The sequence below is a fragment of the Impatiens glandulifera genome, chromosome 1 (assembly GCF_907164915.1).
Source record: "Impatiens glandulifera chromosome 1, dImpGla2.1, whole genome shotgun sequence".
In the NCBI taxonomy this organism is placed as follows: Eukaryota; Viridiplantae; Streptophyta; class Magnoliopsida; order Ericales; family Balsaminaceae; genus Impatiens; species Impatiens glandulifera.
The window spans coordinates 26,272,935-26,287,822 of NC_061862.1; the positions used below are offsets into that span (position 1 = coordinate 26,272,935).

General features: G+C 31.7%; 1 protein-coding gene across 1 annotated transcript; it reads left to right on the top strand.

Moving 5' to 3' along the window:
• The first annotated feature begins 822 nt into the window (after positions 1-822).
• On the top strand, positions 823-3,838 carry LOC124921872 (extensin-2-like). The gene is made up of 2 exons (XM_047462577.1): positions 823-2,050; positions 2,422-3,838. Exons 1-2 carry the CDS (start codon positions 823-825, stop codon positions 3,816-3,818), a joined length of 2,625 nt encoding a protein of 874 aa, XP_047318533.1. The 3' UTR covers positions 3,819-3,838.
• The last annotated feature ends 11,050 nt before the right edge of the window (positions 3,839-14,888 follow it).

A 14,888-nucleotide genomic window follows, 5' to 3' on the forward strand; every position in this document is an offset into this window, starting at 1 on the left:
AAATAAATATGAGGTGTAATTTGACTTTTCTACCGTCAGAATGATAAATAGAATTAGTTAATCTAATTTCCTTGAGAAACCAAGTTTTGCAAAACTCCAGCTAATACAACGGTCAGTTAAATGATACGATGATAGTGTTCAAAAGTCAAACGTTAAATCATCCATTGAAGTAATGCATAAACGAGAAGAAATTGGATGATTTGTTTTTTCTTTCATTCCATTAAAATTATGAAATAGGAAAGCCTGGAAACTTCCACTTATTGCTTGCACATGGCATTTGTTATGATAAAGAAATTACACTCAATAATTTGATGTAACATTTTAAATACAATACAACAACTACAAATCTAGTTTCCATTGCTAATGTGATCATACTTGCCTAATTTTATTTAGCCGTACGGATATGCAAGAGAAGTGGGATTTATTAAAGAATATATTAGGTTTGATTGAACTTATTAATTGGATTCAATATTATGATCAACTAAGTTGAAAATGTAGCAGGTAACCAATTCTTATATTAATTCAATTGTCATGGTGGGATATTGCCTTGAGGAAGGAACATTGTTATTTCCAGATGATGATCAGCTATCACATTTAAAATAACTAATCAAATCAAAGAAGCTTATTGAATTTGTCCCATTTTGACAGCTCCCTTTATAAAAAAAACAAATTTTTTTTTTTTATTTCTAAGACAATTTGCAAAGACTTAAACACTCTTTCCTCCCTCCTATAAAAGCTTCCATCATCACACACTTTTCTTCAAACACAACTCACTATCTCTCTCTTTTAAGAGTAAAAATAGAGAGCACTCTATCAACCACCATGAGAGCTCAAGGTGGCCGCCGTCTCTGGCCACATTTGCTGATCACTATGGCTTTAGCGACGCTTTTAAATACTTCTGTTTCTGCTGACCCTTACGTCTATGCTTCTCCACCTCCTCCTTACGAATACAAGTCGCCTCCTCCGCCTTCCCCATCACCCCCGACTCCCTATGTATACAAGTCACCACCTCCTCCTTCGCCATCACCCCCGCCTCCCTATGTATACACTTCACCTCCTCCCCCGTCACCATCACCCCCGCCTCCCTATGTATACAAGTCACCTCCTCCCCCGTCACCATCTCCGCCACCACCTTATTATTATAAATCACCTCCTCCACCTTCTCCATCACCACCTCCTCCATATTATTACAAATCTCCACCGCCTCCTACCCCGTCTCCTCCTCCACCCTACTACTACAAGTCTCCCCCACCGCCTTCGCCTTCCCCTCCTCCACCGTACTACTACAAATCTCCCCCTCCTCCATCTCCATCTCCACCTCCACCATACTATTATAAATCTCCCCCCCCACCATCTCCATCTCCTCCTCCCCCTTACTATTATAAATCTCCCCCACCACCATCTCCATCTCCTCCTCCCCCATACTACTACAAGTCCCCTCCTCCTCCGCCTTACTATTACAAGTCCCCACCGCCGCCATCACCATCTCCTCCTCCACCTTACTATTACAAGTCCCCACCGCCGCCATCACCATCTCCTCCTCCACCATATTACTACAAGTCGCCACCTCCACCTTCTCCATCTCCGCCTCCTCCATACTACTATAAATCTCCACCACCTCCTTCACCATCTCTGCCTCCTCCATATTACTACAAGTCTCCTCCCCCTCCATTGCTTTCTCCACCTCCACCATACTACTATAAATCACCACCACCTCCATCACCATCTCCTCCACCACCATATTACTACAAATCCCCGCCTCCTCCATCTAAATCTCCACCAAAGCCCTACATTTACAAATCACCTCCTCCTCCATCTAAATCTCCACCAAAGCCCAACTATTACAACTCTCCACCCCCACCATCTCCAACCTACCTTTATAAATCACCACCTCCTCCTTCTTACTATTACAAGTCTCCACCACCCAATTTTTACTATCCTCCTCACTCTTACCGTCCTTTGGTTGTAAAAGTTGTTGGAAAAGTTTACTGCTATAAATGCTATGATTGGACATACCCAAAAAAATCTCATGACAAGAAACATCTCAAAGGTAACAATATTTTTTACATCATGTATCATGTGACAAATTCTTCACTTGTTATTTTTCTCTAATTTATTGTTTTATATTTATAGTTTTGCAAAATATTTTATTTTGTATAGTTTCTAATACTTGAATATCTCATGTTTTTTAAAAAGGATTAATTATAAGTTATTAATTAATAGTAAATAATAGATTAACTGTTTCCTGGTTTATCTTTATATTTTCGAAAAATGTAATCTTTACTTCTTTAGAAAATTACTTTTAAAAAACTAAGTCACTTCTAATTTTATAATAAGTAGCTACTTGGTTCTACACGTTTGCTATGTTTTATTCTTTATAGAATTTGATTTTTAACAATATTATTCTCTGTTTATGAACAGGTGCTATAGTGGAATTGACATGTACAGCTGGTAAAAAAGAAATTTTGGCCTATGGTACAACTAAGATAAATGGCAAGTTTGCCGTTACTCTTGATGGCTTTGATTACAAGAAATATGGAGTTGAGGCATGCAAAGCCAAGCTCCATGCACCACCTAAAGGTTCGACATGCAACATCCCGACAAACCTCCATTGGGGAATTACAGGTGCCAAGTTAAAGGTGAAGTCCAAGACTGAATATGAAGTTGTGCTCTCTTCCGAGCCTTTTGCCTATGCCCCAAAGACTCCTTCGAAAGAGTGTGAGAAGCCTAAGCCAAAGCCTACTCCTTCACCATATTATTACAAATCGCCTCCTCCCCCAGTCTACTACTATAAATCACCACCACCTCTTCCAACTTATGCATATAAATCACCACCACCTCCTCCAAGTTATGCATATAAATCATCTCCACCATACTACTACAAATCTCCTCCTCCACCATCGCTATCACCTCCACCACCTTACTACTATAAGTCTCCGCCACCACCATCCCCATCCCCTCCACCACCATACTACTATAAGTCTCCACCACCACCAACGCCATCACCTCCACCCCCTTATTACTATAAGTCTCCCTCACCACCATCTCCATCACCTCCACCATCATACTACTATAAGTCTCCACCACCACCATCGCCATCACCTCCACCACCTTACTACTATAAGTCTCCCCCACCACCATCACCTCCACCACCATACTACTATAAGTCTCCCCCACCACCATCTCCATTACCTCCCCCACCTTACTACTATAAATCTCCCCCACCGCCTTCACAATCTCCTCCACCACCATACTACTACAAGTCTCCACCACCACCATTGTCATCTCCTCCTACACCGTACTACTATAAATCTCCCCCACCTCCTTCGCCATCTCCTCCATCACCATACTACTACAAATCTCCACCACCACCATCGTCATCTCCTCCTCCACCATACATCTACAAGTCTCCACCACCACCTTCACCATCTCCTCCACCACCTTACTATTACAAGTCACCTCCTCCACCCTCTCCGTCTCCTCCCCCACCTTACTATTACAAATCGCCTCCTCCACCATCTCCATCTCCACCACCTCCTTACTACTACAAGTCTCCACCACCACCATCCCCCTCTCCTCCACCACCTTACTTTTACAAATCTCCCCCACCACCATCCCCATCTCCACCACCACCATATTACTACAAATCTCCTCCACCACCATCCCCATATCCTCCACCACCATACTATTACAAGTCTCCACCACCACCATCACCGTCTCCTCCACCCCCTTACTACTACAGGTCTCCACCCCCTCCATCACCATCACCACCTCCATCATATTACTATTCATCTCCACCACCATCAATTCATTACTAAGTGTAGATAGTTTCCGTCCATTTGCACCCCATTTCATGTGAGTATTTTAACCGATTTATATTATATAGTACTTGATCATATATTAATATGTTTATCACATAATTCTGCTTATTGATGCAGCTTTTGATTACAAAACAATAATAAAAGAAGGCTTCATGAAATTAAGGTTCAGATATCCAGCAATCAAACGATATTCATTCAATAAGGTCATAAATTCATTTGTGAAACTTTGTCATTCTTATTGGGACAAGTTGACTCCTACATTTTTGGTGACCATCTTGCACATTATCAATGAAGTGGGAGAAGGAAGGAAGGCAGAGATGAGATTCAAACTAGAAGATAATTGTTAATTTTATCACAAGTATAATATTATTTTGATGATTGGGGTTATTTATTGTTGTATATTTCTTTGTGATTGTATTCCAAGTTATTTGATCTTTCAGATTTAATGCTTTGTGAATCAATAAATCAACATGTTTCATAACTGTTTCTCTTTCTCACCCTGCGCAATTTGTTTTTGGGATAATATTTTTAGTTATTACAACTAATGTATACCCTAATTTTAATCGATCGGTCATCATATAAACTTTTTCATGCATGATTGAAAACCTTCACACATTTGACTTTATTAGTACATGTATGTGATTTTGCAACTGACTCACGTTTTCATTTTAAAGAATTTCTGATGCTTTGTATTTACATATTTTTTCTTTGCTATTTTCTTCAAGTGACATGTGGTGCTAACACTAGTAAAAAAGTAAAATTTAAAGGCGGTTTTAACCGCCGTTAAAAGATAATTTCCCGTAGTTAAAGCCTATTAACTGCGGTTTAAATACCGTAGTTAACCGCCGTTAAAAGTTTCGCCGTTAAAAACATAATAATCAATAAGGGCGGGAAAAATACCGCAGTTAATAGTTTACAACGACGGTTTAATAAACCGTAGTTAATAATCTCTAACTACGGCTTTAAAAACCGTAGTTAAAGATATGTTTGTCAATAAGGGCGGTAAACTTACCGTAGTTAATAATCTCCAACTGCGGTAATTTTACCGCCCTTATTAACTAACATTTTCTTAACGACGGAACTTTTAACTACGGTTGACTACGGTAAAATTACCGTAGTAAATAGTCTTTAACTGCAGTTTTATAAACCGTAGTTAAAGTACTATTAACTACGGTAACTTTACCGCTCTTAGTTAATAGTTTTTAACTGCGGTTTATAAAACCGCAGTTAAAAACTATTAACTGCAGTATTTTTACCGTCTTTATTAATTAATTATTTTAACAGAAAAACTAAAACTTTTAATTGGTGTAATTAGTGCAATAATCTAGAAAACAAACATTAAAACTTATAAATTTGAAAAACAAATAAAACCATTCTACAAAATATTTATATTATCTAAATAACACAAAATAATTTATATGAGTGGAAAAGTATAATTACATCAAAATATTATTACAATAAAATTTGATTATATTTAAATATAAAATAATATAAAATTTATTTATTAACTTAACTAATCAAATAAATTATTATTTCCAAACTTTATAACAATTTATCTTCCTTCTTTTTTGTCCTTTTTTTGGGTTGGGTTGAAAGCTGCTCAACTCTTCAAAATCAACCTTCTCAAATCTTCAAATCTTTAAGCTTTAACTCTTCAAAATCAATCTTCAAATCTTTAAGCTCAACTCTTCAAAATCAACCTTCTCAAATCTTTAACTCTTCAAAATCAACCTTATCAAATCTTTAACTCTTCAATATCAACCTTATCAAATCTTTAACAATTATAACTAGTTTAAATAAGTTTTATAAAAAAATAATCATTCAATCTACATATAAACATAATTTTTTTAATAAATTTAATCATTTCATAAACATAATAGATATAGATAATTTTACAACCAAATAATATCAAATTTCTAATAATGAGCATAAGTTTTTAAGTTTATACACATTCTAAATATTAAGAACATTACATCATAAAATAAACATCATTTTAAACTTGAAATAAATTATTATTTTATACATAAAATCTCAATATATCTTCTCATTATGTGATCCATCATAAAAGAACATTCATTTATTTTACTTCAATTATTATATTAATAAAAAAATTAAAGAATCATCATAAAAGAAATCATACCTTATTGATTTGGAGTTCTTGGTCTTGACAATTTGATTCAACATCTTTTTCATCTCACATATTTGAAATTGAGTATATATAATCCCAATTTGAATCAACATTTTTATCAAATTGAGTATATATAATTATTTAATCTAATCTTTCAAAATATGCAAGTATGAGAGGTTTGAGAATAAGCCTAGTAGAAGGATGTGAGGGGAGGGGAGGAAGTTACGGTGAAGAAGTAATGGAATGAGGAGGGTGAAGAAGTAATAGAATGAGGAGGTTAGGGAGGTAAGATGACGATGTAATGGAAGGATGGAAGGTGAGGGAGGTAAGATGAATAAGTAATGGAAGGTGAGGGAGGTAAGATGAATAAGTAATGGAGAATATGGAAATAAAGAGAGAAAACCTCTTTCTTTAACCATAAAAATAAATAATTATAAATTTTATATCATTTGATTTGTTTTAATTAAATTAATAAAAAAAATATATTTAACTTTTTTTTTACTAAATATTAAAAATTAGTCGATATAACATATAACTATACATTTTAAATATATAATTAAAATTTTGATTATATATATATATATATATATATATATTTCATTTAAAGAAATCTCAATTATTTTAATTTTATTTCACAAATTTATTAATAATTATCTAATAATTCATTTTTTCTAATTAAGATTTATATATACACGTTATATATATATATATTATATATATATATATATATATTTATAAATATTTTTTTGATGTGTTAGTCAAATTTATTAATAATTATTCACACTTTTTTAATATATTATTTCTTTAACTCACACTTCATTATATATAACTTAAATATACAAATATATTTTATTTTATTATACATATTATTTAACTTTAAATAAATTAGTTACATCTTTTAATATGAGTAGACTAATTCATTTAATAATTAATTTAAAAAATTAGTTAATATTAAAAAAATAATGAATATACTAATTCATTACTAATTAATTAAAAAAATTTAATTCATATTAAAATATTACATTTTGTAGGTCATATTTATATATAACACATTTCTTAAAAATGATCATGATTAATTTTTAAATTCTTTATTACTTATCAAAGTCTTTATCATTTTGTTTAAACCTTTATAATTTTGTATACAAGTTTTAATTTATATCATGCAAACTAAAAAGTCATTATTTATATATTAACTATATTCTTAAAATCATGTATATTATGAAATTAAAATTGATATTTGAATTTTATAAAATTATATATATATATATATAAATATTAATATATATAAGAAGAAAGATAGTAAGAAGATAAGATAGAGAGAAGATTAGAATTGATATTGTGTATGTTATTGATAAACAATAGACATATATATATACATGAAATGGGAAAATGAAAAGTCTAAGACTATGAAAAGCTAAGAATATGAAAAGCTAGAAATACGAAAAGTTTTTAAATAATAAATGAGGAATTAATTATTTGGTTTAATATCCTCCCGCAAACGAAACGGAGTGGCACACACCGTGAGTTTGTCACGTAATAGAGCAAAACGGTTTGTCGCAAGTCCTTTGGTGAGTATATCTGCAATTTGATTATCAGTAGGTATGTACCGGATGGTGAGAGATTTTTGAGCAACACGTTCACGGACAAAGTGAAAATCAATCTCTATATGTTTTGTACGAGCATGGAAGACAGGATTGGCGGTGAGAAAGGCAGCACCAATATTATCACACCAGAGAGTGGGAGGTTGAATGAGAGAGACACGAAGTTCTTGTAGTAGAGATTGAAGCCAAATGAGTTCAGCAGTGGCATGGGCTAGAGCTCGGTATTCAGATTCTGTGCTAGATCGAGCAACAACCTGTTGTTTCTTGGAATTCCACGAGATAATATTATCACCCAAAAATATGCAATAACCTGTTGTAGAACGCCGGTCGTCAGGACAACCAGCCCAATCAGAGTCAGAAAAGGCAGAAAGTTCAATTGATGATGATGGACGAATAAGAAGTCCATGATGAGACGTGTTACGAAGATAACGAAGAATTCTTTTTACAGCAGTCCAATGAGTGGTAGTAGGTGACTGCATAAATTGACAAGCACGATTAACAGCAAATGAAATATCTGGTCGAGTATTAGTTAAATATTGTAAAGCTCCAACAGTACTGCGATAGAGAAATGGATCAGGGAGAATGTCACCATCATGTCGAGATAAGGATGACCCAGAAGATATTGGGGTATGAAGAGGTTTTGAGTCACTCATATTGGCTCGAAGGAGAATGTCTTTAATATATTTGGATTGAGATAGAAAAATACCAGAGGTAGAACGATGAACTTCAAAACCAAGAAAGTAGTGTAGTGGTCCCAAATCTTTGATGGGAAAAAGATTGTTGAGTTGAGAGATAATGGAGGAGATGTGAGAAGAGGAGTTGCTAGTAAAGATGATATCATCCACGTAAACAAGAAAAAATGATGTAGTATTGGGAGAGTGATGAATGAATAAAGATGTATCGTTTTTGGATTCATGAAAACCAAGGGAAAGAAGAGCAGTTTTCAGAGTAGTATGCCATTCACGAGGGGCTTGTTTGAGACCATAGAGGGCTTTGTGAAGTTTGCACACATGGTTAGGATAATCAGGATGAATAAAACCAGGCGGTTGAGACATAAACACTTCTTCCTTGAGAGTTCCGTGTAAAAAGGCATTGCTGACATCAAGTTGATGAATTGGCCATTGTTGAGTGACAGCAAGAGATAAGATAGTCCGGATAGTAGTATGTTTTACAACCGGGCTAAAAGTCTCTAGATAATCAATGCCTTCTTGTTGATGAAAACCTTTTGCAACTAACCGAGCTTTGTGTCGTTCAATGGAACCATCAGCTTTTTGTTTGACTTTAAAAATCCATTTGCACCCCACAATATTCTGAGAGGATTGAGGAACAAGAGTCCACGTCTTGTTTTGAATGAGGGCATTAAACTCATTTGCCATAGCAGAACGCCATTGGGGATCTTTGTTGGCAGCGGAAAAACATGTTGGTGGAGAGATGGAGATTGTGGCAAGATTTGCATTATGAAGAGCGCGAGTTTTAGCACGTGTGATCATATGATGAGAAGAGCATTCCGGAGCATGAATGGCGGTGGAGAGCCCACGTGTATGAATGGGTGAGTTAGGTGAGTTGTCTAGTGAAGGTAGATTATTGGTGGTTGGTGATGGTGGGGGTTCATATGATGAGGAATTAGATGAGGTTGAGGGTTCATATGAAGAGGAATGAGATGATGATGGTGTTTCATTAATTGGTGAATTAGATAGGGTGATTTGGGGAGAAGTAGAAGTAGGTAATGGAGATGATGGGATGGTTGTTTGAGATGTGGGGATAGGTATATTTATGAATGATATTGGTGATGGTGGTTCAGATGGAGGATTGGTTTGGTTTGATAGAGTTGAAAAAGGGAATGTTTGCTCATCAAAAGTAACATGCCGTGAAATGTAGATACGGCCAGTAGGAATATGTAGACATCGATATCCTTTATGATCGGGACTGTAGCCAATAAACGTGCACCGAATGGATTTAAAGTCCATTTTGTGTTGATTGTATGGTCTCATTAGAGGATAACATGCACATCCGAAAACCTTCATAAATGCATAATCAGGTGTTCGTTTATACAAACATTCATATGGAGACTTATTCCTCAAGACGGGTGTAGGAAGTCGGTTGATGAGAAAAGCAGCAGTGAGACAAGCATCATCCCAATATTCATATGGCATGGATGATTGAGCTATTAATACTTGATATATCTCAGTTAGATGACGGATTTTCCGTTCAGCAACACCATTCTGTTCGCTTGTGTATGGACAAGAAAGACGATGTTGAATTCCATTGAGTTCAGTTAAGGATCCAAAATTACGGTATTCACCACCCCCGTCAGTTTGAAGTATTTTGATCTTCTTGTTGAACTGATTTTCTACCAAAGCTTTGAATTTCGTAAATGTAATTAAAACATCGGATTTCTTTTGGATGGGATAGACCCATGTGAAGCGGCTAAAGTCATCAACAAAATGAACAAAGTAGCGGCAACCTGAGTTTGAAAAAACCGGAGATGGACCCCATACATCAGAATAAATTAAATCAAGTGGAGCATTAGTTCGTGACGATGAGACATTGAAAGGCAATTTATGTGCTTTCCCTAACTGACAAGCTTCACAAAATGGAACATTTTTATTTCCAATTATTGGTAACATGAAACGTGAAATAAGAAATGATGTGGTTGAAGCTGATGGATGCCCCAAACGATGATGCCATGTTGTTGCTGATGATCGGGTGCCAATAAGAGCTTGTTTATTTGTAGGTGCCGGAGAAAGATAATATAGCCCGTCTTTAAGTTTGCCCCGAAGTACCTCTATCTTCGTATTGCGGTCCTTTACCGAACAATATGATGGATGAAATTCAAAGAAGACGTTATTATCGGCAGTAAAACGAGCAATGCTCAAAAGATTTTTCGATATGTGAGGTACATGCAAAATATTTCGTAAATGTAGTGGTTTTGGCACAGAATTAATCTTGGAGTTGCCAATATTAGAAATTGACAAAGACTCACCATTACCAACAATTATTTTTTCATTACCTTGATAAGGAGAATGAGTATGAAGGTTTTCCAGATCAGAAGTAATATGATCTGATGCACCCGAATCGGCGTACCAAGCGGGGTCGGAGATAACCGTTGTTGATGCCATCATTGCTGTATGAGGATTACTAGGCATAAAATTCTGATCAAATCGACGACGACAATTGGTGACTGAATGCCCAAAAATGTTACATAATTGACATTGTATATGAGCACGACAATTGTTGGAAGTGTGACCAGTTTTATCACATGTATTGCATTTTGGTCTATTATTTCCTGCGTTACGATTTTCAAAATTTTGACGATTCCCAGAAAAATTATTGTGTCCATTATAGGACTGTTTGCTAGGCCCATTATAACCATTGTTGGACCTATTATTTTTCAGCCCAATCATGCTTGACCTATCAACGCCAGACCCAAGAATGCTTTGTTCGTTAGATCCACCATGTCCATTAGAAGAGGAATATTGATGGTTTCTGAAAGAAGATGAAAAGCCTCGTGATTGCCCTTTCGAGTTCCATCCGCGACTGTTTTCTTTAATAACAACATTCGCTGATCTATTTGAGACGTTAGAATGAGAGAGTTCGAGACGTTGTTCTTGATTTAGAAGAAGCCCCGTGAGATCTTCAATGCTCACTGGTTCAACTCGTGTTGTTACAGCAACAACAAGGGAATCATATTCAGGGCCGAGGCCACTAAGAACGTAGGTAAGGAGATCCAAATCAGAGACTTTTTCGCCGATAGAGGCAAGTGAATCGGCAATAGATTTTACAGATTGCAGATAATCAGTCATACTTTTTGTTCCTTTCTTTTGAGTTTGAATAAGAAGTCGTAACTGAACTAACCGTGCCCTAGATTGAGTTGCAAACATTTTCTCCAAGGCCGTCCATAGTCGAAATGACGTTTCACAAGCATCACCAACAACTTGAGCCAATATAGGTTCGGTGAGGGTGGAGAGAAGCCAACTTATGATACGTTGATCTTGTTCTTCCCATGATTCGAAAGCAGGATTGACGATCATGACTGCTTCTGAAGTTTCTTCTGCCGGAGCAAGAGTTGGGCTCGGGGCAAGAAGAGTTCCGTTGACATAAGAAAAAAGACGATTCCCCTTTAAAACGTGAATAACTTGAGATCGCTAGAGTACGAAATTTTGTTGCTTCAGTTTCACAGAAATAGGCTGGAGGAAAGAAGAAGCTAATAGAGGAATATTTTTACTCTCAGCCATTACTTAGGATCGAAAAAGAAATTAATCAGAAGCTCTGATACCAAGAAGAAAGATAGTAAGAAGATAAGATAGAGAGAAGATTAGAATTGATATTGTGTATGTTATTGATAAACAATAGACATATATATATACATGAAATGGGAAAATGAAAAGTCTAAGACTATGAAAAGCTAAGAATATGAAAAGCTAGAAATACGAAAAGTTTTTAAATAATAAATGAGGAATTAATTATTTGGTTTAATAATATATTTATATATATATATATATATATATATATATATATATTAGATCAATATATTTATTATAATAATTAGTTTTTTATTACTTTCAATAAATTAATAAATTGTACTGTATTTAATTTTTTTAATTTAATATTAAAATTTAGAGATATAATTTTATTTTATCTATGTATAACTATAATTTTTATAAAATAATATATAATATTAAAATTGATATATAGTTACAAATTTTATATACATTTACAAATCTAACAATAAATTTATAACTTAAAGCATTAGACATTAGTAATTGTTTTAATAAATCATGCATGATAAAAGAATTATAAATACATTATCGAGTTATAATTTAAAATTTTGTAAACCTAGTTAAATTTAAATTATTAAATTCATAATATTATTTTTATAAAATATAAAATATTAATATTTGTCCAATTTAGGAATTATCATGTATTATATTTAAGTATGAACATATTATATTTGTTAGATTTAGATAAACTCTTTATATGAGTGTATCAAATATTAAGTTAAGTTAGTTTGATATATTTTAATAAAAAAGTTTATAAATAATACTACAAAAAAAATATTTTAAATAAAATTTCATGCTAAATAAATATGTCAATAATAAAATAGTAGTTTAATAAATAACTAATTAATTTATATAAATAAGTTCATACAAAAATCTACATTTACTTAGTTATTTGATAAAATTTATTTTTAACTTACTTTTATAAAATTATTTATATTTTATACTTCAAAAGTGGATTTATTTCCAAAAAGAATAAAATAAATAAATTACCTCCTTAATATATAAGTTTTATTATATTACTATTTTATATTCATTTATTAGATATATAATTATCAATAATATAAAGAGTTGTTTTTTATCATAATTTTCTCTAATAATTAAATACAAAAATCGTTTTTTAAATCATAATAATTAAAAGAATATTTCATCACTAATTAATTTATAAAATAAGAATTTAATTAATAATAAAAGTCTTATTTATAAGTTAATATTTATATATAACAAATATCCTATAGGGTGATTTGTTACATTAATATCAACTATACAAATATAATATTTTATTATTATTTAAAAATACATTATTATAATTATAAAATCATTCTAAAATCATGTATATTATAAGTTAAAATTTATTTTCAACTACTTTTATATATAACTTATTATTATATAATATATATTTTATTTAGTTTTACTGTTATTATTATATATAATCATTTTCAATATATATTTTTAAATAATTTAATATTTTAATTTGAAAATTTTTATTTATTTTATAACGATAATTTTATTAATTATTATTTTCTATATTTACTTATATTATAAAGAATATATTTTTTATTTTATATATAAATTTTATTTTAAGTTTATTTTATTACAATTATTAATAATATTTTAATTAAATAAATATAATTTACCATTTATATTATAATTGAAATTTGTCACAAATTGAGTTCTTTAATTGACAAAGAATTGTTAAAGAATGTTAAAGGTCATCTAATTAATTAAAAAACGAATAATTGATGACATGAATATTTATTTTTATAATTAGTTAGTTTTATATTCGATTAAAGATAAATGAAACATTCTAATTAAGTGTAATAATTAATATTCTAATTAATTATTATGTATTTTTTAATCGTATTTTTAATGATAAATGAAATTGTATATATATTTGTTTAATAATAAATGACATATTATTTATTTGATTACGTTTCTATGTTATTGACTACATATATTATAGTTGTTTTGTTGTGGTGACAAAAATTCATGAAGCAATAATATACAATATCATATATATGGATATATTAATTTTGGTTTAATATAATATATTTGATATACATTGTTCAACGCATCATTAAGACTTACTTAATTTGATAATTTTGAAATCAAATAATTACAATGAAAGTCTTGTTTGATTTGAGAATAATGTGGCAAACGTGCCGATATTATGGGATGCAAACGTGCAACCGAAAATAAATATTTGAGCGACTTCGGTCAAAGATGCTTGAAATATTATGATTTCTTTTGTAGAAATCATGTGATACGGTGAATATTTATTTGATTAAATACTCTAATTTCTTTTATAGAAATGAAGTGTTAAAATAAATATTTTAATTGATTAAATATTTTAATTTTTATGTAGAGATTATGTGAAGAATGATTTATAAATGAATAAACATTCTAATCTCTCGTATAGAAATTATGTTTTATTCAATTAAATATTTATAATATAGTTATCTTATTCAATGTATGATAAGTATAACAAAAGAAATTTTTAAAAGAATTGTGTGACAATTTATTGATTAGAAAATCATTGATTTAAATCATACAAATGTGTGTGTTTTAAAAAGGATACCAACACGAATGTGGGGGCAAATATTTTTATTGATTATAACACAAAAATAATTGTGTATATTATGATAAATATAAAAAATAATTTGTTGTTAGAGAAATATGTTCTCTATAAAAGATAAAATTGCGCAACTTTATAAAAATAAATAAAATAACAAGAAAATGTCTTGTTTATATTTGCTGAGTTGGTGTTCAAATCGATATTTTAGATTTGAGGATTTTGAAATCAAGAAACGTGTCATATTTTGACATTATTTTCATAAAACTTTAAAAAATCAATGTCTTCAAAAAGCTTTTATGAAATAAATGAAAAAGAAAATTTATAAAGTCTTGATATGACTTATAATTTTTTTTATAATAATGATATGAAAATTTGATCATACTTTTATTAAAAAGTGGATGTGACAATTATATATATCTTGAAGACAATGAAAATTATTTCATTATGTGTCTTTTGTACGATATTTTTATCGTTAAAAATTACGAT